General features: G+C 42.7%; 2 protein-coding genes, 2 long non-coding RNA genes and 1 other non-coding gene across 7 annotated transcripts; 3 read left to right on the top strand and 2 right to left on the bottom strand.

Moving 5' to 3' along the window:
- Positions 1-555: 555 nt before the first annotated feature.
- Positions 556-2,927, top strand: LOC4335679 (11-beta-hydroxysteroid dehydrogenase 1A-like). The gene is made up of 6 exons (XM_066309621.1): positions 556-766; positions 851-1,043; positions 1,188-1,273; positions 1,436-1,567; positions 1,904-2,071; positions 2,488-2,927. The coding sequence occupies exons 1-6, from the start codon at positions 572-574 to the stop codon at positions 2,779-2,781; spliced, it is 1,068 nt and encodes a 355-aa protein (XP_066165718.1). The 5' UTR covers positions 556-571; the 3' UTR covers positions 2,782-2,927.
- LOC136356106 (uncharacterized) lies at positions 2,573-3,819 on the bottom strand. Its single transcript, XR_010740805.1, has 2 exons — positions 3,408-3,819; positions 2,573-3,330 (listed from the first exon to the last, which is right to left on the bottom strand). It is a non-coding gene; the product is annotated as an uncharacterized lncRNA (long non-coding RNA).
- A 290-nt stretch (positions 3,820-4,109) lies between these two features.
- On the bottom strand, positions 4,110-9,944 carry LOC4335680 (recQ-mediated genome instability protein 1). 3 transcript variants are annotated; one of them, NM_001419288.1, is made up of 9 exons: positions 9,020-9,944; positions 8,209-8,379; positions 7,638-7,783; positions 7,077-7,210; positions 5,974-6,722; positions 5,649-5,759; positions 5,420-5,545; positions 4,512-4,824; positions 4,110-4,427 (listed from the first exon to the last, which is right to left on the bottom strand). In NM_001419288.1, the coding sequence occupies exons 1-8, from the start codon at positions 9,869-9,871 to the stop codon at positions 4,660-4,662; spliced, it is 2,454 nt and encodes an 817-aa protein (NP_001406217.1). In that variant the 5' UTR covers positions 9,872-9,944; the 3' UTR covers positions 4,110-4,427; positions 4,512-4,659. The 3 variants fall into 3 exon arrangements, with proteins under 3 accessions (NP_001406217.1, XP_015633698.1, XP_015633697.1); XM_015778212.3 differs by having other exon boundaries at positions 4,166-4,424; positions 9,020-9,933; XM_015778211.3 differs by having other exon boundaries at positions 4,166-4,430; positions 9,020-9,933.
- Positions 9,945-11,199: 1,255 nt separating this feature from the next.
- Positions 11,200-11,271, top strand: TRNAG-UCC (transfer RNA glycine (anticodon UCC)). The gene has a single exon. It is a non-coding gene; the product is annotated as a tRNA-Gly (tRNA).
- An 11,307-nt stretch (positions 11,272-22,578) lies between these two features.
- On the top strand, positions 22,579-23,850 carry LOC136356404 (uncharacterized). Its single transcript, XR_010741189.1, has 2 exons — positions 22,579-22,696; positions 22,778-23,850. It is a non-coding gene; the product is annotated as an uncharacterized lncRNA (long non-coding RNA).
- The last annotated feature ends 896 nt before the right edge of the window (positions 23,851-24,746 follow it).

Here is a 24,746-nt window from a genome sequence, read left to right on the forward strand (position 1 = left end):
GGCAAGATCGATTTGCTTTTATTTGTTTTTTTTCAATCAATATGCTCTATTTTCTAGTAGTATCATATTGTAGTTCTTTATCTGACTTGCTTCGATTCATTGATCGTGTATAGAGTACTTTTTTATTAATTTATTTGCTGTTTAAACTGTTGTTATGGTTAGTTCGGTCTATAACCGAGACCGAACCAAACTAACCGAAGACCGAAGTGCTTGGTCTTGAGTTTTCTTGAAGATCGATCGGTCTTGTGATACTGAAGATCGAATTTTTCAAAAGACCACGGAACCGAACCAAATTTCTCGGTTAAACCGAATACCCACCTCTACGCGGGATCACAAACTTATCACTTATCCTTTATTTTGGACCCCGTTATAAAATCGGAAGCTCCCAGGGGGCTTAATTTAAAAATGTGTGAAAAGGGGCAGCGGCGGCGGCGAGCTCAGTGGCAGCCCACGTGTCCTCCAACGTGGCGCGCCCCCCGTCTCCACGTGTCCGCCGCCGCCGCATCGCCGCTCGCAACGCCGCATATAATTCGAGCTCCTCGATCGAGCTCGAACGAACGGCCGGCAAGCCATGGCAGCCCTGGCGCAGCTCGCCGGAGCGGCGGTGCGGGTGGCGCTCGCCGCCTTGCTGGCGCTGCTCCTCCCGGCCTACCGCGTCTACAGGCTCACCGCCTCCTTCCTCGGCGCCCTCCTCGCCGCCGCCGCCGACGACGACGTCGCCGGCAAGGTCGTCCTCATCACCGGCGCCTCCTCCGGCATCGGCGAGGTTATTATCTAGCCTAGCTACCTACCTACCTAGTGTTCGTCTCCGACCATGTCGGTGGATGACGTGTGTGTTTGTATAACGCAGCATCTGGCTTACGAGTACGCGAGGAGGGGGGCGTACCTGGCGCTGGTGGCGAGGAGGGAGGAGAGCCTCCGGGAGGTCGGCGACGCGGCGCTGGCGGCCGGCTCGCCGGGCGTCCTCGTCGTCGCCGGCGACGTCTCCAGCCCCGACGACTGCCGCAAGTTCGTCGATGACACCATCCGCTACTTCGGTAGATGTAAGCGATCCACACTAGTGATCATCTGCTGCTAATTGATTAACCAACAACTAATCAGTGTTACAAAAAGTAATTAATCAGTTAAATTAGCTGGGTTTAATTTCTCAAATAAAATCCCCTGGTGCATTTTTTTTTTTTTTGCAGTGGATCACCTGGTGAACAACGCGTCGATCTGGCAGGTTGGCAAGTTCGAAGAGCTCACCGATGTCAACCACTTCAGGAAACTGATGGTAAAATCAATATTTCTTCACCCAATCAATTTCTTGAGAACACCATTTCAGTACATTGACTAGTCTGAAACTCTGAATAAGCTCAATTACTTCATTCGTGAATGCATTTTGTTGATTGAGTAAATTCATTAATTCATGATGATTCTTGCCCTAACTAATCAGGACATCAACTTTTGGGGCCACGTGTATCCGACCCGCCACGCCATCCCTCACCTGAAGAAGACGCGTGGCCGGATCGTCGGCGTCACCTCCAACTCGTCCTACATCTTCATGCCAAGAAACACCTTCTACAATGTTTGAACTCTCCACTCACATCCTCAAATTAATCAATCCCTAAAATTCTCTCCGTTCTGTCCTAAATATTTGACGCAGTTAATTTTTTAAAATATATTTGATCTTTAGTCTTATTAAAAAAGTTAAATAATTATTAATTCTTTTCCTATCATACCCTTAATTCATTGTTAAATATAGTTTTATATCTAAGTATAGTTTTACATATTTCATAAAAAGAAAAAGAACAGTTTTTAAAAAGATTAACAGCGTTAAATATTTAAGAACGGAGGGAGTACAATAATGGAGTTGAATTATATTATTACATATACATGGTCGATCGGCGGTGTGTGCATGCAGGCCAGCAAGGCGGCGGCGGCCAACTTGTACGAGACGCTGAGGATGGAGCTCGCCGGCGACGGCATCGCCATTACCGAGGTCATCCCGGGTGTGGTCGAGTCGGAGATCACCAAGGGGAAGATGCTCACCAAGGAGGGCGACATGAGAGTAGACCAAGATGAACGAGACGTACGTCCATTTTTATTTTTGAACAACTCTCGTATCGATAGAGAAAAAAAATACAGGATTAAATCTTGAACAACTCTTGATATTGATATAACATGAAAAAAAATACAAGATTACAATCATGTAAGTTCGTAATCAGGAAAACGAAAAAAAAAGAATATCACCACCCACACACCGATAACATCAACCCATATATACCTAGGAGAAGGTCTGCACCGGACCGGTCGCCGTTAAACGTGACCGGCCGTTGCTAGGCCAACAAAGAAACTATAGCTAAGATCGTCTAAAACCCAACCCTTATAACCGACACGAAACCCCGTTTTATCCACATCTTTAAGATCATACTTCAATTTAATTTACAGTGCCAATTATATTAATGCTTGATCATATCTTGATGTCACATTGTATATCGATGTCAGGCGATCCTAGGGGCGGCGCCGGTGGAGCGCGCCGGCGAGTTCGCGAGGGCGGCGGTGCGGGGCGTGTGCGGCGGGGAGAGGTACGTGTTCGAGCCGCGGTGGTACAGGGCGGCGTACACGCTCAGGGTGTGCTTCCCGGAGGCCCTGGAGTGGTGCGCCCGGCTGCTGACGGTGTGGCGGCTCGGTCCGGCGACGACGGACACGGTGGGCCGGTGGCTGCTCCTCGGCGTCCCCGGCCAGCGATGGCTCTCCCAGCCGGCGTCGCTCCGGTCGCCGGAGATCAAGGCTCGGTGAAGGCTGGAGTTGTGTGCTGCCCGGCTTTGGCTAGCTAGCTAGCTTCGTCGTATTGAGTTTTGGTCTTCTCTTTCTCAACAGCAGCCTGCAGTCTGTATGTAATAAACGTGTTCCAGGGTGATTTTCATTTGTTAGGAATACTCCTACCTCGGTCTCAAAATATAAGATAGCACTACTTAAAAAAAAACCTTAATAGGTGTTAGTTGGAAAACCCTATAGGTGCCGGTTTTTATCAGCACCATGGAGGTGGTACTGATTAGAGGATATAGATGTGTCGATTTAGAAACCGACACCTTTGAGGTATGCGATTTTAAAAAAAAAACCCGGCTTTGCTCAAATTGAGCCGAGATGATGCTCCAAAGCACCAGAAATAGATCCAAAAATCAAAAAAAAAGGAGAAAACTAACATCGGATAATCAACAAGAAGTTTATGGAGCAAATGTTCATCAAATATTCACATCATTGAATAAAACATCATAAAAATCACCAACAAATCATGTAGTCGGGTGGCCGTCGGCTAGATCCATCGGACAAAAGCTTCTTCTAGATCTAGAAACGAAGATAGGTTAAGGTAGAATGAGATGGAGGGAGAAAGAAAGAGGATGCAAGTTATCATGGGTGCTCACCAGAGACAGAAGCAGTAGGACATGTCGGCCACCACTGCTCGCCGAATAGAGAGGAGAGGCCATGGCAGGCGAGGGGAGGCGGACGGAGAGGCCGCCGGATCTAGCGGTGGGAAGCCTACCGCCGTCGCCTCCCCTTGGATCTGGCGAAGGGGAGGGTGCCGCAGCCGCCCGTGGGAGACCGCCGTTGCCGCCGAATAGAGAGGAGAGGCCATGGCAGGCGAGGGGAGGCGGACGGAGAGGCCGCCGGATCTAGCGGTGGGAAGCCCACCGCCGTCGCCTCCCCTTGGATCTGGCGAAGGGGAGGGTGCCGCAGCCGCCCGTGGGAGACCGCCATTGCCGCTAGACCGCCGTTGCTACCACCGCTTCACGAGAGAGGCATGATGAGAGAGAGACGCGCAAGAGAGAGGGGAACGATCAGATCGAGAGAGAGAGACAAACTTATCTCCTCACCACGCGCTCCACCAAGTCCTACAATTCTAAAGAAAAAAAAATTAGGAGGGAAAGACCAAACATTTTTAAGAGATTGTGATTGTCCTGGGGATTCAACACGGGATCATAGGGTTGAAACACACACGTATTGCCACTCAAATCCTCCAATTCTCATGTAGATGGGCTGCTTGGCTAGGCCTTTAGCCGGATTTGCAGCGTGCATCGTCGTCCGTCCTTTAATTGATCGTGTCTCAACGGCAGCCTTGCAGGCGTGATAATTGATAAGACGGGTTCCTTGCTGATCTTGTTGTACTAGTGACTGGTAGATGTTGTTTATGTACGTGTTTCAAACATGCTTTATGTTAAACTGCGTGTGCATAATTTACTTCAGTCAAACAGATGCGATATCCCAAGCATTGATGCTTCTGTGTAACATGAAAATTCTGCTAGCTGGGCAAAAGGTTGTGATGGACAGTGTGTACTAATTAGTAAACACACAGGTCATCTTCCTAACTACTCTAGTCAGCCATCCATCCTTCCAAAAAGCCAGGCTGCCAACCATTGGTTTCGTAGTGCATCCCACTGCAACTGCTGCTGGAGAAGAATAAAGTCATAAGCACCTAACTACCGGAAAGGAGAGAATAATATTCAGCAAATGGAGTTACGTAAGTATACCTGACAAGGAGCTGACGAACAGGGCCGCTGAATGCGGGAGCAGAGTACCTATGAAACGCACCTTGTCTTGGCAAATTTGGCATATTAAGGCCACAATCGTATGACTGGCCTTATCTTTTGCATAGCGCCTCGGAGAAGCTGAATATATTCATGGAGTGGTGTCCATAAAATCCAGGCTCCGCATGTAGCCCTGACCAGAAAATGTTTTCACCCTCCGAAGCAGCTGCCACGCATCCGAACTTGAACAACCTTTATTCATCTCACGTACAATAGGAACAGAAGAATCTCTGTTGAGCTCAATAAGGATTGTGCCCTGCAATCAAGGGAAGTAGAGCTCAAAACACATTTCATATTTCAGAATGCTACAAACAAAATTGAACTAAAATTCCATGTAATGAAACGTTATTGATGTAGCAATAATATGAACCACGCAAGTTTGCAAGGGTTTATAATCAAAATAGCATGTCGGGCTTATGTGCTTCAATATTTACGAGCTATAATATCATCAAATTTGGCTGCTTCAAGAATATGCAATGTCAAATAGGTTCTCTGTGCTGGTATTACTTTCCTTAAACAGCAAAATGTTTCTTAAAAATACTCTAAATTATTCATCTAAATTCTATAGCCTGCTATTTTTATTACCATTCTTTGAATTTCAATTGGCTAATGTCTATCGCTATGCCTGCCTATGTTATCTGAACAAGGAAAAATGAAGAATCTTTTACTTCAACACAGTAGTCTATTCCTGTTCCACTAGGATAAAGAAAGATTATGTATTCACTTTTGGACATGGTACTCAACTAGTATGGTTGCTGAGTGCCTGCCATTAGAATGCAAGGTTTTACCAATGCAGAAACGTCACAAACTCACAATGAAAACAGGTACAATAATATGAGAGCAAGAATGACCTCAAAGTTCACCAGGAAATGCTCAAATGCTTTCATAGTTTTTCTTATATTGGCTTGTGCTGGGCCACCAGAAGAAAGAGCAGCTGCAAGCTCCTCAGCGGAAAGGCCAATCATGTTCTGTACAATCTATCAAACAGAATGGCAGAACACATGATGATGCAATAAGGTAAGATGGCAATCACAAGTAAGCACACTAGGATAAATTACTAATACAAATAGATTTACTTACATCACGGTCAACAAAGGCCTCTGTAATAAAACTACCATCATCTATGTAGACATAAAGATCGTATTGCATGGATTGCTTGTATTGAAACCGTTTGACAGAAGTGATCAAACCCTGTAGCAGTTATATCAATCAACGTTTACTCATTTCCATATATTATTAAAAAAATAATGTGTGCAAGAGAATGTTCCAACATTCTTGAGCCATTGAAAACTAGTTTGGTCAAACTGGAAATATGGAACTGATGCAGTTGAAGTACTCCTAAAAAGTTTTTGGTAAACAAAACCATTTGGAAATGAGCAACTAATGTACTAAGAAGCAAGCAAACCTTAATTTTTCCTTGAATATAAGGTACTGTATCCTGTTGAACACCCCAATCAGCTAACATGTTGAATATGTAAGTAAAAGGCTTTTCATTTTCGCCACATAGACTGATCGGATGCCCAATGTTATTGATCCCATCATCCACATTTGAAGATCGTGTGGCTTCCCCACTTCTTGTGCCAGTATTGCCAACACCATGTGGCGCAAGTCGGGAATCATATCCAGAAGGGGTAGTCACAGAAAGTTCCCTTTTGCTCTCACTAGAAGCACTAATGTGGTCCTGCATGGTGATACCTTGAACACGTTGCATTTGTTCATGTACGTTATTACCAACAAAGGAAGGGTCAACACGTTCATCTGCCATAGCTCGTGTAGTTCCACTAATGCTGCATTGGGCATTATATCTATAAGAAGTAGATGCAGAAGCTTCTTTATTGCGCCCATTAAGAGAAGTAGATTGGTCCTGCATGGTGATTTCCTGGATATGCGGGCTTTGCTCTTGGGCATTGCTTACTAAAACATGTTCGTCTGCCATAGCTCGTGTAGTTCCACTAATGCTGCATTGGGCATTATATCTATATGATGCAGAAGCTTCTTTATTGTGCCTATTAAGAGAAGTAGGTTGGCCCTGCATGGTGATTTCTTGGATATGTCGGCTTTGCTCTTGGGCATTGCTTACTACAACATGAGGGATAAGATTGTCCACCATAGGTTGTGTAGTTCTACCAACCTGAGAAGCATGGGAAGCATTACCTGCGCATTGAAATTTTGAGATCACAAAACATGATGAAGAATATTATATAAAACTGAGGAGTTGCAATGTTAATCCCATTTAATTTGGCTAAACTCGGTTCGTCGTTACCACATGAATGGAGAACGAAAAAAATCTGGCAGGTAGTCTACTGAGAGTGCTTGTTGCAGCAATTGTGGACAAACTAGCCTAACTTAGCATTGAAAGCCAATGGATTAAAAAAACGGCCACGTTATAGCAATGCTCTGTGTTCCAGCAAAACAATTACTACTAATTTATAATTCAGTTTCCATTCTTTCTAAGAACAAAAGCTAGTTCGCCACACAATCAATCTATCAATGAAATCTATATAGTACCTAATCTGGTTGGATGAGGGGTATTCACTGTTCTTGGCACTGAGGCTCCTTGCTCGGCATCATTTGTAGCATTGGCATTTGTTGGCCAGGCTGCTAGAGTGGCTCTCGAAGACAATGGTAATCCACCTTGTTTCCTGCAGCATGAAGAGTTGTGACTTGTGAACAAACAAGCAGTGTCCTGTCAAGAAATGTTATATACACATTGAAAAACAAAATTTCTGGCATGCAACTGACTGGATAGATGTGAACATTGAGTATTTGTTTTGTTTAAACTTAGAAGCTAAATAAATTCCATGAAATTGAAAAGAAATGGAAGGCAAAGAAAGTTCCGTTGTTCATAAAGGACCTCCCAGCATATGGCTCCCACCATTACCACAGAAAGGCCACTACCACAGATCCTAAACAGGCACATTTGCATTTGAATGATATGATTTATCCAACTACTAGGATATTCGCAAAAATAACTCTCAAGTCATTGCTTAAAATCCAAGTTTGAAGCATGTGTTGCAATTAAATGTCATGTATGTAAATCTGCTCAATTCACTAATGCACAACATATACCTTTTGCCACGTGGCGGTTTGTTTACTTCAGAAACAAGCCTATTACGTGCTTCATCCAGTTCATCATCAACACCCCCAAGAATCTCAATGACCTCGGGCACCAGCATAAAAAGGCCTCTCCTTATGTGCACATTTCTTATAACAATCTGAGATGTGTTGACAAGTTATGAGCTGTTGATACAAAAAATAGCAAATGGAAAAAATGTCTCTTCCAGTCACACTATTTTGTATTATCACTTAGTCAATAGTTTGTTCGCAATCAAATTGTTTACATAGATTGATAAGCATTTATCGTTTAATTGTAGAAGCCTGTCTCCAGAAACCATTTCTTAAGAGAAAAGTAAATTGAAAAGGCAGGGAGTCTAACAGAGCACCAGTGACCATGGAAGCTACTATCTAGGAGGGAAAAACCAGAGTTTTGTGATAATTAGTTTGCTATATTGAATGCTAATGGATAAATCTAACTATGTTGTGTGAAAAAAAAATTCACTGATAATTTTTAAATGTAAACTAATAAAATGAACGCAAAATACAAATGTTCTGAAGAAAAAGGAACAGAGAAAGCAATGACCTTAAAACCAGCAGGGGCAAGAACTTCCAGGTCTTTGATCGGCCTGTATTCCATTCCATATATGCGTTGGATCCCATCTGTCATTGATAACTTTAAACATCTTTTGGGCCCCGCATGTGCATCACGATATCTTTCCCTTAAAGGAGCTGACAGGTTGACAATCTCATCAACCTTACAAACTCAAGAGTCAGTTAAACCATAGGAAAAAAAGAACAAAAGGAAAACCCCAGAACACATTATCACAAAAAAAAATGCAAAACTACAACAATGTACAATTAGTGTATGCTAAAGTTAAAAAATTATTGAATATGGCATGAGCTAGTGTATGCCTGTATGGAGATTGGAAATTGAACTTACAAGACGTATAAAGGCATCAGTGCTAGGAAAGAAATACACAGGAACTGACAACTACTTTTCAGAATAAGCAATTTACTGTGCTATCAAAATCATGTTTATTTCGGCGCGGTACCATTTGTGCTACGAAATTCAGCACTCATGGCACACTTGATGAGTTGATATACAAAAGAAGAAAACCACAGCTTTCCATTCTATTGAGTGTCAGATGAATCATGAACTACCGAACTGAAACAAGTAAACATCGACGGGCTCAAGCTTGAAGCACATATTTATTCCCTGAAAATACTAGCAGATATTTGATCTTAAGTGCCTTCCAAAATTCCGCAGATCACACCAAGCATGCCACACTAGGCGGCACCACAGCAGTACAGGTATAGGGAACCTAGAGCTCAGTAACAAAAGTATGACCAAAAAATTTAACCACGCATTCTAAGTAAAGAGAAAATGGTATAACCTGCAGCACGAGGGGGCCATCGAGGACGGCGTTGTGCATGCTCCCAACGCCCTCCGGGAGCACGCCCGCGCCGCACGCGTTCATGTCGGCGAAGAGGAACTGCTCGAAGCACCGCCTGGCCATCGCCTCCACGCCGCCGAGGCCGTAGAACCCGGGTACCCCGGCGGCGCAGGACTCGAGCCACTCCGGGCGCAGCCGCAGCCCGAGCCCCCTCAGGAACTCGTCCACCTGCCGCAGCGGCCCGCTCAGCGCAGACACCGGGGTGCTCGACGGCGGAATCGGGGACGGCGACGGGGTTCCCGCAGGGGATGGCGCCGCGGCTCGGGGCGGCGCAGATGGAGTAGGAGTTGGGGTTCGGGCCGGAAGAGGGGCAGCCCACACGGGAACGGGGGGTCGGGTCGGGGTCGGGGTCGGGGTCGGCGTCGGCGTCGGCATCGGCGTTCGCGCCGGAGGCGGAGGGGGCGGCGGAGGGGAGATGTGCTCGGGGGCGTCGACGAAGGGGGAGTCCCCATCGGGGTCCTCGATCTCCTCCACCTCCTCATACTCCTCCTCCTCGTCCTCCACCACCACCACCTCCTCCTCCTCCACCACCACCTCCGCCTCCGCCTCCTCCTCATCGGAAATCTCTATGGGAGGGGAAGGGGGAGGCGAGGACGGGGAGGGGAACTGAACGGGGACTGACCTAGGGTTTTGCGGCGAGGGCCAGCCATCGCCGCAGCCGCCGCCGCTTACGCTCGGGAAGGAGGCGGACGCCGAGGCGGACGCGGGGGTGGAGGCGGTGGCCGCGCCGCCGCCGCCGCCGCCGTCGTCGGAGTCGGAGTCGGAGGTGATGATTAGGTTTCGGCGCCTCATTTTGGGGGAGAAATTTTTGTTGGTTGATCGTGGGGTTTGGGAGATTTTGGTGGTTTCCCTCCAAAGTTTGGAAATGAGGGGAAGAGGGTTTTGGAAGGGGGGAAAGTTGGGGATGACATGTGGGGCCCATATGTCAGTGCCGAATTTTTGGACCGAGATGGGCTGGAAGCCTGGAAGGTTGGGATATTGTCGGCCTGGGTGAGGAGGCCTAAATAGGGAAAAGGGTAAGGAAAAGAAGTCCAAATTGACTCCCTCCAGGACATGTTAAAAGAGTGAATTGCACTTTGAGCTACTTCCTCCGTTTCATATTGTAAGACCTTCTAGCATTGTGGCATTGCCCACATTCATATATATGTTAATGATGCTAGAAAGCCTTATAATATGAAATGGAGGGAGTAGTACTTTTTACCCATGTTTCATTTTGGACTAAGGGTAGACAAATCTTTTCGCTTTGGACTAGGTGATTTTGCAAAAGTTTCAAACTGGACTGACTTTCTTCTCCATCTCTCTTCTTCTGGTTTTTTCACCATTGAGATGCTGCTATGGATCAACTCGAACAAACACATGACTAGGATTCCTTCTCTCGGATCCATTCCTGAGCTCGAACTCACAAAACCAAACCACATGGCTGCTCGCTGCTGCGGTTGTTGCCTGTGATCTCACAATCAAGTGATTTTTTCCAGCTCACATGATGTTGGAGGGAGAAAAGGAGCCAAAAGGAAAAAAATCAAGGTCCTGAATGATTATGATAGAGTATTGATGGGTGTGTTTAGTTACTGGTGAGCCAAGGAAATAGTGAGTGGCAGCAAAAGTAGCTAGGTTAGAGGCATGGAACACAAGAATGATCCAATGTGCAATAGAAGGTAACAAATTCCCCATCCAAAGTGAAAGACATGAAACATAGCCTAGTTCTAAGTGAAACTATGACAATAATAAGTGGTCTAAAATACAATTCACTCTAATGTTAAATTTGATTTGTTTTACTCAGTCGGATATATCAACTCCTCCACATATTAAAAGTTAAAACATGTACTCCCTCCTTCCCTAAATGTTTGACGCCGTTGACTTTTTTAAATATGTTTGACTGTTCGTCTTATTCAAAAAATTTAAGTAATTATTAATTCTTTTCCCATCATTTGATTTATTGTTAAATATACTTTTATGTATACATATAGTTTTACACATTTCATAACTCCACTGTTCCTAGAGCATCGTAGCCACAAAAATAAAATTTTTAAAATATACATGAGATCATATTGAAGTGACTTTTGAGAGTATTTAGTTGGACATTGTAATAATAATCATGTAGTACTCGATTAAAACAAAAAGCGTCTGTAGTCCAACGGTTAGGATAATTGCCTTCCAAGCAATAGACCCGGGTTCGACTCCCGGCAGACGCATCTTTTTTTCTTTTGTCTTTTTCTTTGCTTGGCATTCTCGTCAGGAACTTGAACACGCGGGACCTCGATCTTTCGTCATCATCATGTTTATCGGTCTTTCGTCCGGATTGATCATCATGTTTGGGCTTTGGCCATAAGGCTATTCACAGTGCGTATAGATGGTAATTCAGCTCCGATCGTCCACGTTGAAAATTCGGACACGGGCGAGGGGCGCATTGGGAGGGGCGTGGCCCCATGCGATGCCTCCATACCTGTGCAACGGCAGCATAGGGAGAAGAAGGAAAGATGGTGACTGTGGTGGCCTAGGACGCAACAGCGACAGATCGACTGTGCCAATATCTGTCGCGTCGTCCCCTGCGTTGCGCCGTTGAGCTCCCCCCACGCCATCCGCCAGTCGTCATCGGAGGAGAGGTGGAGCCTCGCCGGCGCCACTCGGGCCGCCGGTCAGAGGAGGAGCCCGCCACCTCTCTAGCCGCGCATCCGCCGCTTCTCTTAGCTTCGTCGCCAGGGAGGCGCTCAGCGTCGTCACTCACTTTCTCTCCGCCAGGCAAAATCGCTGAGAGAGGAGAGAGATGGGGAGGAAAAGTGAAGAAGAGATAGTGGCGGGACCCTCCACAAACGATCTGCATTGTGGAGCATGTGGCAAATACAGTTCTTAGTCTATACGGTATATGAGATTCGGTATAAATTTATGGTGCATTGCTATTGTCCTAACACGACGATAAAGGGGATACCCTATAATGCAAGTGCAGCAACTCATCACAAACCAACCGTGCGCTGTAGCTGTACCGTGTGCTGCTGCTCCGGCGGCGGCGGCGGCTGCCCTCAGCCCTCCTGTGAGCCAATCAAGCAACTGGCCACGCAAATCAAATCAAACATGTTCAAGCGTGCGGTGGCAAGCCAAAAACCATGCTGCGATTATTGCGAATTTGCGATCGATCGACACATCGGTTCCATCCCCAATCGTATCTCTGCCTCTCTGGTCAAGCAAGCGACCACAAGCACACGCGATATATACTATTAATAATCAATTCTCCCGAATCGAGAAAGCGACAGGTTCGACTTACCGTCGATTACTGAGCTTACCGCGGAGGTACGGTAATTTAAATACCGCGGTAATCTTCTTAAATTCAAATAAATTTAAAAAATAATTTAAATTTTGATAAATTTTACACGGTTTTGTACGGTTTTTCACGGGTACCGCGCGGTAACCGTGCTCACCGCCGGGGCGCGGTAACCTCGGTCCCGGTGGTTTGAGAAACCCTCAAAGCGATCCATGCTCATCAGCTCATCCGACGATCAGTTCGATTGATACGACCGACCGTGTCGTCGCCTCATCAGTTCACGGAGATTTTTTTCCCCCAAGTTTTTATTGGGGGGACGAGCGAGCGTGATCGAGATAGATACCGATCGATCGATCCACGTGGTGAAGCTTAGCCACGGTTTGTGGCGGCGGCGGCATCGTCAACCGGCACGTGAGGCATGACTTGCCTGGTCCTGGTCGCGCGTAATATTTGTACTTATCAAATAATCATCTCCATTTTTAGAAATGCGCATGTTAGTTTCTAAACATGAGCAAAGTTTTCATGTGGAATTCTTGTTGAGTACCCCACTAATGATATGTTTGGTTATTGATGTTGAGAAACTAATCCCTCACGCACGTAAAACGGAATGATTTATTAGCGCATAATTAATTAAATATTATACTCTTTTTAAAAATAGACAAATATATATTTCTTAAAGCAACTCTCATATATAGGCATTTTGATGCCATTTTCAAACATACTATTTTTTTTATAAAGTTAAAAAAAGCCTATATTTAGTTTGTTGTCAAATTTAGTCAATATATAAGAAATCCTGCCAAAATTTTGGCAATATTGCCATCTTACTAAAATTTACTAAAATTTTGATATTGCCAGAACTTAGTAAAGTTTATTTTAGCTACAATCTGAATATGCCTTATATTTTTTTTTCAAAAACACACCGTTTAATAGTTTAGGAAATGTGCGTAGAAAAAATAAGAAAAATAAGTTAGAAAAATAGGATAAAGAATACAGCCTAAGTCCAGTTATATGTTTTTTTAACAATTTTGCTTTTTGCAGCAGTAGTAGTGCTAGTTTTGAATTCTGAACAATAAATTGATCCATGTCCTTTTTCACTTGTTTAGTCTGTAGTTAGTTAAAAGTACTCGTTACGACAACTTACTGCTAGTTCTTTTCTCCAACAAGACAAGAGTTAGATGAAGATTAAGATTTCCGTTGTACGCTTTTTAAACTGTTAAACGGTGCGTTTTGTGCAAAAACTTTCTATATGAAAGTTGCTCTAAAATATCATATTAATATATTTTTTAAATTTGTAATAATTAAAACTCAATCAATTATACGTTAATACCACCTCGTTTTGCGTAAAAAACTTAATCTTCAACTTCATCTTTATTTTCACGAGAAAAGAACACTTCAGAAAGTAGTCCAATTAAGGACACAAACGGCTAATCAGCTCCATCTAACAACGAAAATAATCAACCCTTGTGTGCGGTGCTCCCCTTGGTCCAACAGGCTATGCCCATCGATAAATAAATCTCTCATCTCACTCTGACCTCTTCATGCGTAATCCTACCTAGTGTGAAACTCTGTGGTTTCAACACTCGAAAAGTCCAACCGAGGGAAGATATTTCCATCTGCAAAGGATATCTTATAATATGCATGGCTGCAGTACACGTCACATTCAAGTATATATCGGACACTTATTAGAAAAGTATCTCTATGCATCGTCAGGAAAATCATTTCGGACGATTATTATGAAATTGATCATGGTCGATAAGCCATGCTTGCACACGTACATATATGTATAACAGTTCTTTGCACAACTTTTCTAACTTCACTTCTCTGCATGTATGCATGTTTATTAAACTGTTAAATAATGCTTTTTCCAAAAGATTCTATTGAAAAATTACTTTTAAAAAATCATATTAATCTATTTTTTAAGTTTTTAGATAATACTTAATTACCCCTGTGCTAATTAGTTGTTCTGTTTTACGTGTCGGTTCCGACCTTAGCTAAATAAAACAGCCTAAAGAATGTTCGCATGATTTTTGGTGTCTTCTACATGCGAAATTCACTTATGCCTATCAAGTTCATTCATGCTCTAGCCATCTTCTTCGGGCAATACCGGCGACGGCGGCAAGGCAGGACAGGACATCGGTGCCACGTACTACTTTCGTCTTAAAATAACTTAACTTAGAATTAGATGTGACATATCCAAGTCTTTATCTAAATTTATTGTCTTTAGATGGATCACATCCCATTCTAGATTAAGTTATTTTGAGACGGCAGGAGCATGCAGCAGGACAGGCAACGGAAAATGGGGAATTAGGGGAAGATCTGATACGTTGATTTTTTTAGATCAATGGTCAGTAAACGAACATTCCAAGGTGGAAAGAACATTCAAATAGTTAATTCGGTGTGTGAAACGTCCAGTGATTCTCGATCGCAGTCAGCCATGCACGGGAAGTAAAGTATCATGATCTAAAGCTGCCTTGGCAAGTAAGCAAGAGAGAATTCACACGTCAGATTAACCGATCAAACTTCACTACTAACCACAGATGCACAAGCTACTACTCCTAGCGACCCAAGCAATCGCCACACAAAGCTACACACAGTTCAATTTTTTATGATTAATTAACTATCACTCGTGCAAAGATTAATTAATTGATTAATTACCTACACATTGCTAAAAAAACAAGGTTAACTTTAATCAACGAATCAGTACCAAATTAATTACCACGAGCAAGCAAGCAACTCACTGTCAATCCAACTTAGAGATGGATGCGCACGAATATGAATCCACCAGTGAACCATCAACAAAAATAATCCTTTTTTTTTAAAAAAAAATTCCTCTTCTCATCTCAGCTCCCATTCCGTGCTTATCCCCAACGGCCGTGTGACCGTCGCTCTCAGGTCCCAAACCCATGCATATGCATACTGTGGCAACAACAACATCGACAATGGTGTTGCTTTAGGGACTCATGAGTGGAGACATGTGATTCTCGGGTGCCCATGGATGGATACGGATACGGATACGGATCAATGCGTGTAGATTCTATCTGCTCGGTTCCTTTCAACTTATTTCGTAGGATTATTTTGCGGATTACTTAATTTGAGCTCCCTCCGTTTTTATATTATAAGTCGTTTCGACTCTTTTTTTATTGAATTTATTTAGTTTTGAGTAAATTTATAAAAAAATAGTAATAGTTTCAACATAAAATAAAATAAAAAATATCAAAATATATTCAATGCTATATTTAATAAAACTAATTTTATATAAATTTATCAAACTTTTAAGAAGTTTGAAAAAAAAATCAAAACGACTTATAATGTGAAATAGAGGGAGTACTTCTCAAAATATGTTTTTTTTTTAAAAAAATTGAATGTATAGTTTAAACCACTTGTTTTAAGGCGTTGTTCGTCTAGTTTATTTCTTAAAATATTTATCTATCCTATATAATACATAAAAATAATAAATTGTTTTTAGATAATAGAATTTATATCCCGGCCTTGACTCAACAGAGTTACAACCAATTATTACAAAGTATCACTCATACAAAGAGTGTAGTTCAAATGTAATCAAACATACATGAAAATAATAATATAATGAATAATCTAATTCAAATGCGCAAGTGTTGCTATCAGGGCAATCCCAACCCTCCACCTAGGAGTCTATGGTATTAACTACATTGCCATGTAAGATTTTTAGCTTATGTGGCACTATATTAATTAAGAGAGAGAGTGAAGAGAGGAAGAAACTGGGTCTCATACAAGACACAGCTTCAACAGAGAACCTATGCACTAGATACTATTAAGTTTTGCATTGGGAGAGAATAGCGTCTTCATAATAGATAAAGAATAAATATGATTGGTAGAGAAGAGAGATGATGTATTTATTAATGGCCCACTTTAAGAAACCATGGGTCGTAGAGTGTAGTTTCTATTGTGATCTCTTATTGACATGGTATCATAGATACTATTTATGAACACTATGGCTTGGGAATGCCCTCGTAGCCGACAAGCTAGCTAGCTCCTAAGAATGGTATGCGGTGGAATCCTCTTGTGGTTGTGGCGGTGTCGGATAACGGAAGCATGGCGACGAGGGAGACACGTTCGTCACCGGCCCACGGCACACATACTTTCACCTCTGCTTTGATCTTCCTTTGATGTGCCACTCTGGCAGCTAGCTACATATACCTAAGCAACGAACTCCTATTGTACAAGAAAAGCGTCTGCTTTTTCACTCCCCTTTTAATCTCTTATTGTATGCCCACATAATTTAAATCCAGTTCTTCAGAGACTCAAAAGAAAATATGTTTTGTCAGGAAACTTTCTACTACTATATTATTTATACAAGTTGTTTCAACATATCTGTTTAGATTATTTTTTAGATGATATTTAGTTTGTTCATATAGTGAAGTAGATAATATGTGGTAGTAATCTGCTTGATAACTAAAAATCAAACTAAACTTCAACATGCATAAAATCCTTCCACAAAATCGCTGTGGACAGGGATAGTTTGTAGCGACTATAAACGAAGTATACAATATATACGTAGTGGGGTTCTTCTCATGTCCATTTCTTCGTCCAGTTGAGAGACTTGGAAGTCGACCGCTAAGATTTTCTTGTGGAGCTTTGCCACATGGCCTTATCCAAAAGTGTACTGGATGGTGCTTTCATTAGCTCCACGCAAGCAACGCGTGGCTTACATATGCATACGTGGACGAGTTGCCATGGCTTCTATAAGTCGACACTACAGTGCTTAGAGGCTTTATTTGGTTTAGTGTCGTACCAAAATACTGACAGTGTCAAAACCAAATCAAATTTTGGCATTACTAATATTTTGATAAGGTATAGCATATGTGTTTGGATTAATGCCAAGTAAAAACCAAAATTTATATTATAATGAAGAAAGTTTTAGAATTGTGTTAAATTGATCACGAGCATTATCATTTCGCTTGAAACTAAATTATCACATTTACTATTCAAACTACCTACAAATAATTAAGGGTTTATTTTGACATGGATCCAAAACAGCCCTAGAATCCATCTTGTGTGCATGTCACATTAATGGTCCCAGAGAGTATAGTATATCCATTGTTCCGAGGAATAATATTAAGTTTTGTGGCCAACAAGTAGTGACCTTTCTGACTTCCATGGGCTTCAAAGCTCTCCTCCAAGAATGCCATGTCGCAACTTCACAACCATGGAAGGGAATAATTAGTCGAGAGATGCCAGGAACAAGTTTGCTCAAACTGCACGAGTGGCTGTTTGCATGTGTTGCTGCAGGTGGATATATATGCCACACATTGCAATTTGCAAGGAAGACAATTAGCTGCCACAAAGAAGCATGCATTTCAACCACCAAAATAGCCTGGAGTTGACTTGAACATAGCAGAGCATAATTGTCCAGGGTTGAGAGAACACTTGATATCTACCAATTCCAAGAGAACCTCTTTGAGGTCACTTGACATATAAAAACTGCACCAACATGGATCTTGGTAGCCAAACACGCAGAAGACCACTGTAGAAAATACAAAAGGATGGTGACACTAATGTATGGTATTTACTAACGAGGTTCAACCGAAACCTATACTAGAGCACTGATTACGAGTGTTCTTTTCTGGTCCAGCATAATTATTGGCACTAGTACAGATCCTTCTATCTGTGACGAGCTCTAATATGCTTAGAAATAGCGGGCCGTCACAAGGAAGTCATCTCAATCGGGCCGAAAAGTGCCCAATTGAGATATGGTCGCATAGACATGTTAGATGGGTATAAAACTTAAGTCCGTCACGGATGACACCTATCAGTGACGGGCCACAACTTTAAGCCCGATTGAGATATGGTCGCACAAACATGTTAGATGGGTATAAAACTTAAGCCCGTCACGGATGACACCTATCAGTGACGGGCCACAACTTTAGGACCGTTTGAGATAACATTCCATATCTCATATCTTAAATGGGCCTAAAGTTGTGGCCCGTCACAAATGACCATCATCTGTGACGTGCACCAACTTGAGGCCCGTTTGAGATAACAACTAGGCCCGTCACAGATGACTCATCAATGACGGGCTATATACTTAATCTCTATCGGGCATTAACTAAAGCCCGTCACCGATGACTATTTTTCCATTTTTCATATGAAATGTTTATATTTGTAAGTTGACTATAGCAAAATAATTTTACGGGTAGTAAATGATTTCAAATGGAAAAAATGTCAACAACAAAGTTGTATAACTTATCAATATTTACAACTTTTAGTTTGGTCATTTTTCAATATAACATTTTTTTTGAACAGTTTGAATTTGAATTTAAAAATATGACAACTTCAAACAATATTTTTAAATACTAAATGATTTCAATTGAAAAAGTCATCAACAACAAAGTTGAATAACTCATCAAGATCTAAAACTTTTATTTTTGTTATTTCTTCATTTGACGAAATGTTAGTAATATTATTCACAAATTTTACATATATGTGTTATAGTTTATAAAACCAGATAAGAGATATGTCAATTTTGTGAATAATGTTACTATCACTTTGTCGTATGAAGAAATGACCAAAATAAAAGTTTTAGATCTTGATGAGTTATTCAACTTTGTTGTTGATGACTTTTTCAGTTGATATCATTTAGTATTTGAAAATGTTGTTTGAAGTTGTTATATTTTCAAATTCAAATTCAAACGGTTCAAAAAATGTTATATAGAAAAATGACCAAAATAAAAGTTATAGATTTTGATGAGTTATACAACTTTGTTGTTGATGACTTTTCAGTTGAAGTCGTTCACTGATCTAAAATTCTATTTGAACTTTTCAAACTTTGAATTTCAAATTTCAAATTGTTTAAATAGAGTCAGATGGAGAAATGACCAAAATAAAAATTTTGCACCTCGATGAGTTCTACAACTTTGGTTTTGGTGACTTTTCCATTTGAAATCATTTAATAACCCCAATTTGACATCCTGGCCTAGGGCATAATAGGATTAATAGAATACTCATACCAACATGTTACAATTACTTTTCCAGAAGCCAATCTCTAAAGAACTTTGCACGTTAAGTGTGCTTGGTCTCGAGCAATTTCGGGATGGGTGACCGACCGGGAAGTTTGAACTTCCCGCGTGGGTGTACACGAGTGAGGGCTAGCCAAAAAATAAAATTTATTTATTTTTGGAATATACTCATCTATGACGGGCATTAACTCTAGCATAAGTTAATGCCCGTCACAGATGACTCATCTGTGACGGGCTATAGTTAATGCCCGTCACAGATAAGGGTCATCTGTGACGGGCGCTAGTTGTGGCCCGATTGAGATAGGTCATCTGTGAGCTATAGTTAATGCCCGTCACAGATAAGGGTCATCTGTGACGGGCGCTAGTTGTGGCCCGATTGAGATAGGTCATCTGTGACGGGCTATAGTTTGACTGGTCGTCTGGGTCAAAGCTATCGGTGACGGGCTTTACTTAGGGCCCGATTGAGATAGAATCATCCGTGATGGCCGTTTGCCCGATTGAGATAGCTCTTCACATCAGTGACTTCTAGCCTGTGACGGACGCCATACCCGATTGAGATGGGGCTTACCGCCCGATTGAGATGAGGGTATCCGTTCTAGTGTGGGTATCAACAACCATAGATATCGACTAACTACGTGGTTGACTGTTGTTCCTTCGCATACACTATAAATGTCATGCAATTATAATAGGTATGCCTTTTTATTTTAAAAAGAGATTAGGACCGAGCCCGACTCTAATTATATCCTACAAACTATTACAACTCTAAATTCTGGTTTGTAAACGAGTTAACACACATATTTGACACAATTTCTAAAAAATCTATGATATAGTTCTATGAGGGAATTGTTGGAAATTGTTTGTGTAAAACATAAACCGTTAGCAATATGTATAAAGTGTGGGAGATGTGCCTACACCAAGTGTCTAGCAGTTATAAAATTTAAAATGGTTAGATCGAGATGATGAAAAATTATACATAGCAGTTCTGATCGAGAACCGTTAGAAATTAGAGACTGTTTATAGAGAAGGGAATGGTCAAATACTTATTGGCATTTAATAAATTAACCTACCTCACAAATGCAAACTAAGCAAAAAAAAAAAAACGGTGACATACAAGATAATTCAATGGATAATTCTGCTAATCAAGTAAAGCAAAATTAGCCAAGAATCAAGATCTCAGAGATAACAAGCATGCACGGACGTAGTAGTGGTGTTGGCGACCCTTGCAGCATCCCAAGCCACAGGTGACCACTCACTAACCTTCTGCTACAGTGACAGTATACTATGATCAGGATGATGTGGCAGCGCCTTTGTATGAATAAAACCGGTTATCTTATCCACTCTCTTATCCCTTAACGGATAAAGTGATCAAAGATTCAAGAGTATCTAGCTAAGCTATAGCTCGAGAAGATGAGAAGAGACATATTCCTCTTCTTCAGACAAAATTGCAAGAGGGCATAGTGGGATCATATTTAATATGGGTTTATGGTTTCAATTATGAGTGTACAAAGAGAGACGACTTTTTTTTAAGGGAACAAAGTGAGACGACTTTAATTATGTAAAAAATATAGAAATCAATATTATAGCTTCATGATAGACATCTCTCATATGGAAACATCAAGCGTACGTAGGTTGGTTTTTTTTCCTAGCACTACTACGACAACGATTTGATTTTTTCTGTGTAAGCACCGTTATAATTTACAAGTGCACGGTAACCGATCGCGCTTGTAAAAATTGACCTGCATTTTCACAGACTTCTTAAGAAGCCCGCATGTAAAAAAAATCATTTTTCGCACGTAAGCCTCTTAACAGACCCACATACGAAAATATCTCTTAAGTGGCCCGCATGCGAAAATACCCTCCTCTCTTCCTATTCTTTTTTTTCTCCCCTCCTCTCTCTCCCACTCCTCACAACCATCTCCTCCTCTCCCCCACACCACTCCTCTCCCCTCTCCTCCCTCCCGACGGCGGGCTCCGGAGGCGGCGGTGGTGGGGGAGAGCGATGGCGGTGACTAGCTCGAGCGAGGGTGAGGGTGAGGGCGACCACGCTGGCTAGCTCGAGCGAGAGCGACGGCGGCAGCTAGCTTAGGCGAGAGCGATGGCGGCGGCAGCGAGCGAGGGCGAGGGAAAGGGCAAACGATCCAGCACCCCCTCCCCCTCCCGTGTCGATCCCGCCGCCCCCACACGCGCGGATCCACCGGCTGCGACAGGAGGGGCGGATCCGACACTCCCTCCCCCTCCTGCGCGGATCCCACCGCCTCTCACGTGCGCAGATCCACTGGCGGCGGCGGACGGCTAGGATTAGGATTCTAAGCTAGAGTAGTGATTTTCGGAATTTGTTTTTGGCGAGTTCTCATTTTTGCGTGGGGACTACTTAAACGTCCGTATGCGAAAATCCGATTTTTCGCGTGCGGTTGTTCTACCCATACGCAAAAATCCGATTTTCACGGATACCTGGGTGCATGTGGATCACCCACCCGTATGTGAAAATCGCATGTGGGTCACCCACCCGTATGTGAAAATTGAATCGCACGGAAAAATAATTAGAAGGAAGTGCCGTGCCATTTAGTAATGAATTACACATGAAAACACCTCGAGTCCACTCCGCATGCACCATCAAATTGAGGCCTAAACCAATACTCGTATACCTTATGGAGTTAACTATCTAAACTCTTTTCCCTGCAAAAATAACAACTATCTAAACTCTTTGAAATTTATTAAGATCAGCGAGCGCGAGATTTTCTTTAACAAAGTAACTGTGGAAAAGACGAGCAAGTAAAATACAAAAATAAGCATTGATCTCTAACCTATGCAACATAGGTGTTTCACTGTGGTGCGCGCGCTGAGAGAAGGCAAAATTTGCTACAGAACACGCAAAAAATGTGTAATTAGCTAGGAGACACCGAAAAACGTGACACTGCCCATGGACACTACAAAAGTTGTGTAATTAGCTGTAGGACACCGGAGGCAATATTTTATAATTTCCAACACAAAAGAGGGGAGAAAATTTTTCAAATGACCAGATTGCCCCCGACATTGCACAATCTAAACTCGACCGGGTCCGGTCGAACCAGTCCCAGTCAGAGTCCGCTAATGGGGTTGGGCCTACATGTGAGCGAGGTGGTGGATGGGAGGCAGGGTAGCGGCGATGTTTGCGGTGTTGCCAGCGGTGATGAGGTTGCATGGCCACGACGTGTCGACGGCTCCAAGCTTCTCCTCGCCCTCTAGCTCACCCAGCAACGTCGCACGACATCACTCTTCACCCCATTGCCAAGAAACTGATGCGGGGTATTCCATCTCATCCTCCTCGCCCTCATCTTCTCTGCCGGCCGTGGTGAAGACGAAGGCTGTCATCGCCATCGAGTCGCGGTCGTCTCTATCTTTTGCCCGTTCCATCATCTCCTTTCAGTGCCATCTCCATTCCATCTAATCCCACCCCATTTCGTGCAGTGACGGCGTCGGAACACGACCTCGCCACCAGAGCTCGGGAGCATGCTCCGAGCACCGCCGCCATAGCGACCTCGGCGTTCCGACCACCGTGGAGCATTACCGGCCAAGCTGCCTCGCCATCATTATCACCTCGAGCACCTCTTCAAAACGCCCCAATAACCACCAAGATCGATGAAGCGAGGAGGGAGATCAACCTTTTCTTCTCCGGCGCCGGTCTACCGCCATCGTCGTCAAATCCGTCCACGCCAGTGAGCCATTGCCCGATTCCCTATACACGTGCTGTCCCTATGACCTCACCACGCTCATGCATGCCACAAGCTAGCGGCTCATCGACCCTTTCGCGCCATCATCGTCGTCATGAAGCTCTACATCGCCGCCTAGAGACTTTCTCCATCACCATCGATGTCTAGACCTTGCCGAACCCTGTGTGCGATTCGGTGAGTACTCTAGAGCCTCTAGAAACCACATGCATGCATTCCCTTAGGCTAAATCGAGCTCTAACACGACATGCACCACTATCCCAAACTTGGCCGGTGCCCGTACCGCTGACACCACTGATTCCGTTCACCATTGCTTGCAAGAAGACCACGGTAGCTTCGCCTTGGACCCCTCTACAAATTCTCTTTTGACTGCAACCTCATCCAAGCCGCCGTTCACTGCAGGCGACGCCGCAAACCTCGCCGTTGCCCTGCCTAGCTGCCTCCCATCCACCACCTCGCTGACATGTGGGCCCAACCCGATTAGCGGACTCCAACTGCGGGTTTAGATGGTGCGATACCGGAGGCAATCAGGTCATTTAGAAAATTCTCTCCCCTCTTTTGTCTCTGAAATTATAAAATATTGCCTCCGGTGTCCTATGGCCAATTACACAACTTTTGTAGTGTCTATGGGCAGTGTCACATTTTTGCAGTGTCTCCCAGCCAATTACATGTTTTTTGCGTGTACTGTAGCAAATTTTGCCTTGAGAGAAAGGGGAGCCAACTCATGATCGAATAACTCTCAAAATATCTTAGTGTAGATATGTGGCCCTTATATCGATTGATGTACATATATGAGAAATTACTTGTGTGCTCTATTTCTTCTGTGTTATTGAGTTTTGCCTATCCCCTACATGCATGTTTCTGAGTTCTTATTTTTTTTATTCCTTTTATATCCATTATGTTAGTTAACTATGAGTTGCCTTCTATTTAAAAAAAAAAGCTAGCTTAAAATCAGTTGTTAAGGAAAAACGATTTTAGATAGATGAATTTTTAACCGCAAATTTGGAAAACCAAAAAATAATTTTCAAATGAATTTTAATTAATTTTGATTAAACTTAAACGGTAATTATATCCCCTCTCTCCAAGTAATCTCCTCACACTTGGCTGAAGTTGGTTAAAAATATATATAAAAAAAGTGTTTCTAAGGAGAGGAAAATATAAAAAAAAGTGATATCTATAATTCCCCTAAAATTTTATTATCCTTTATTACAATTTGTTTGAAAAATTAAAATTTTCAAACAATTTGTCCTGGTAGATTTTTTTACATGGAATTTTCACATTAATAATCATTTTTTAATAAGCTAGCCCTTTTGCAAAAGAGAGGTGCTACAAAAACATTTTAAAAGGTAAAATTTGTTATAGGACACTTAAAAATTTATGGTCTTTTCTAGACACCGAAAAAGCGTGACACTGCTTGACGACACCATAAAAAACTGATAATTTGCCGAAAGATACCATATCCATTATTTTATCACTTTTGGGTCAAATTGAGAGAAAAACAATTAGGAAAGATAAGTTTGCCCCTCGGTTTAGCAGCATGTAACCCGGTTGTATCTGGTTCAAAGTATACTTTAATTAATTTTAGAGTTTCGGAGAGGGTGTCATGGGAGGGAATGAGGCTCGTGTCTAATTTGAACCAGACACAGTTGGCTTATGTACATGTTGTTGGTCTAAGGGGCAAACTTGTCTTTTCTACACAGTTTCTTTAT

The sequence above is a fragment of the Oryza sativa genome, chromosome 4 (genome assembly GCF_034140825.1).
Source record: "Oryza sativa Japonica Group chromosome 4, ASM3414082v1".
Taxonomy (NCBI): Eukaryota; Viridiplantae; Streptophyta; class Magnoliopsida; order Poales; family Poaceae; genus Oryza; species Oryza sativa.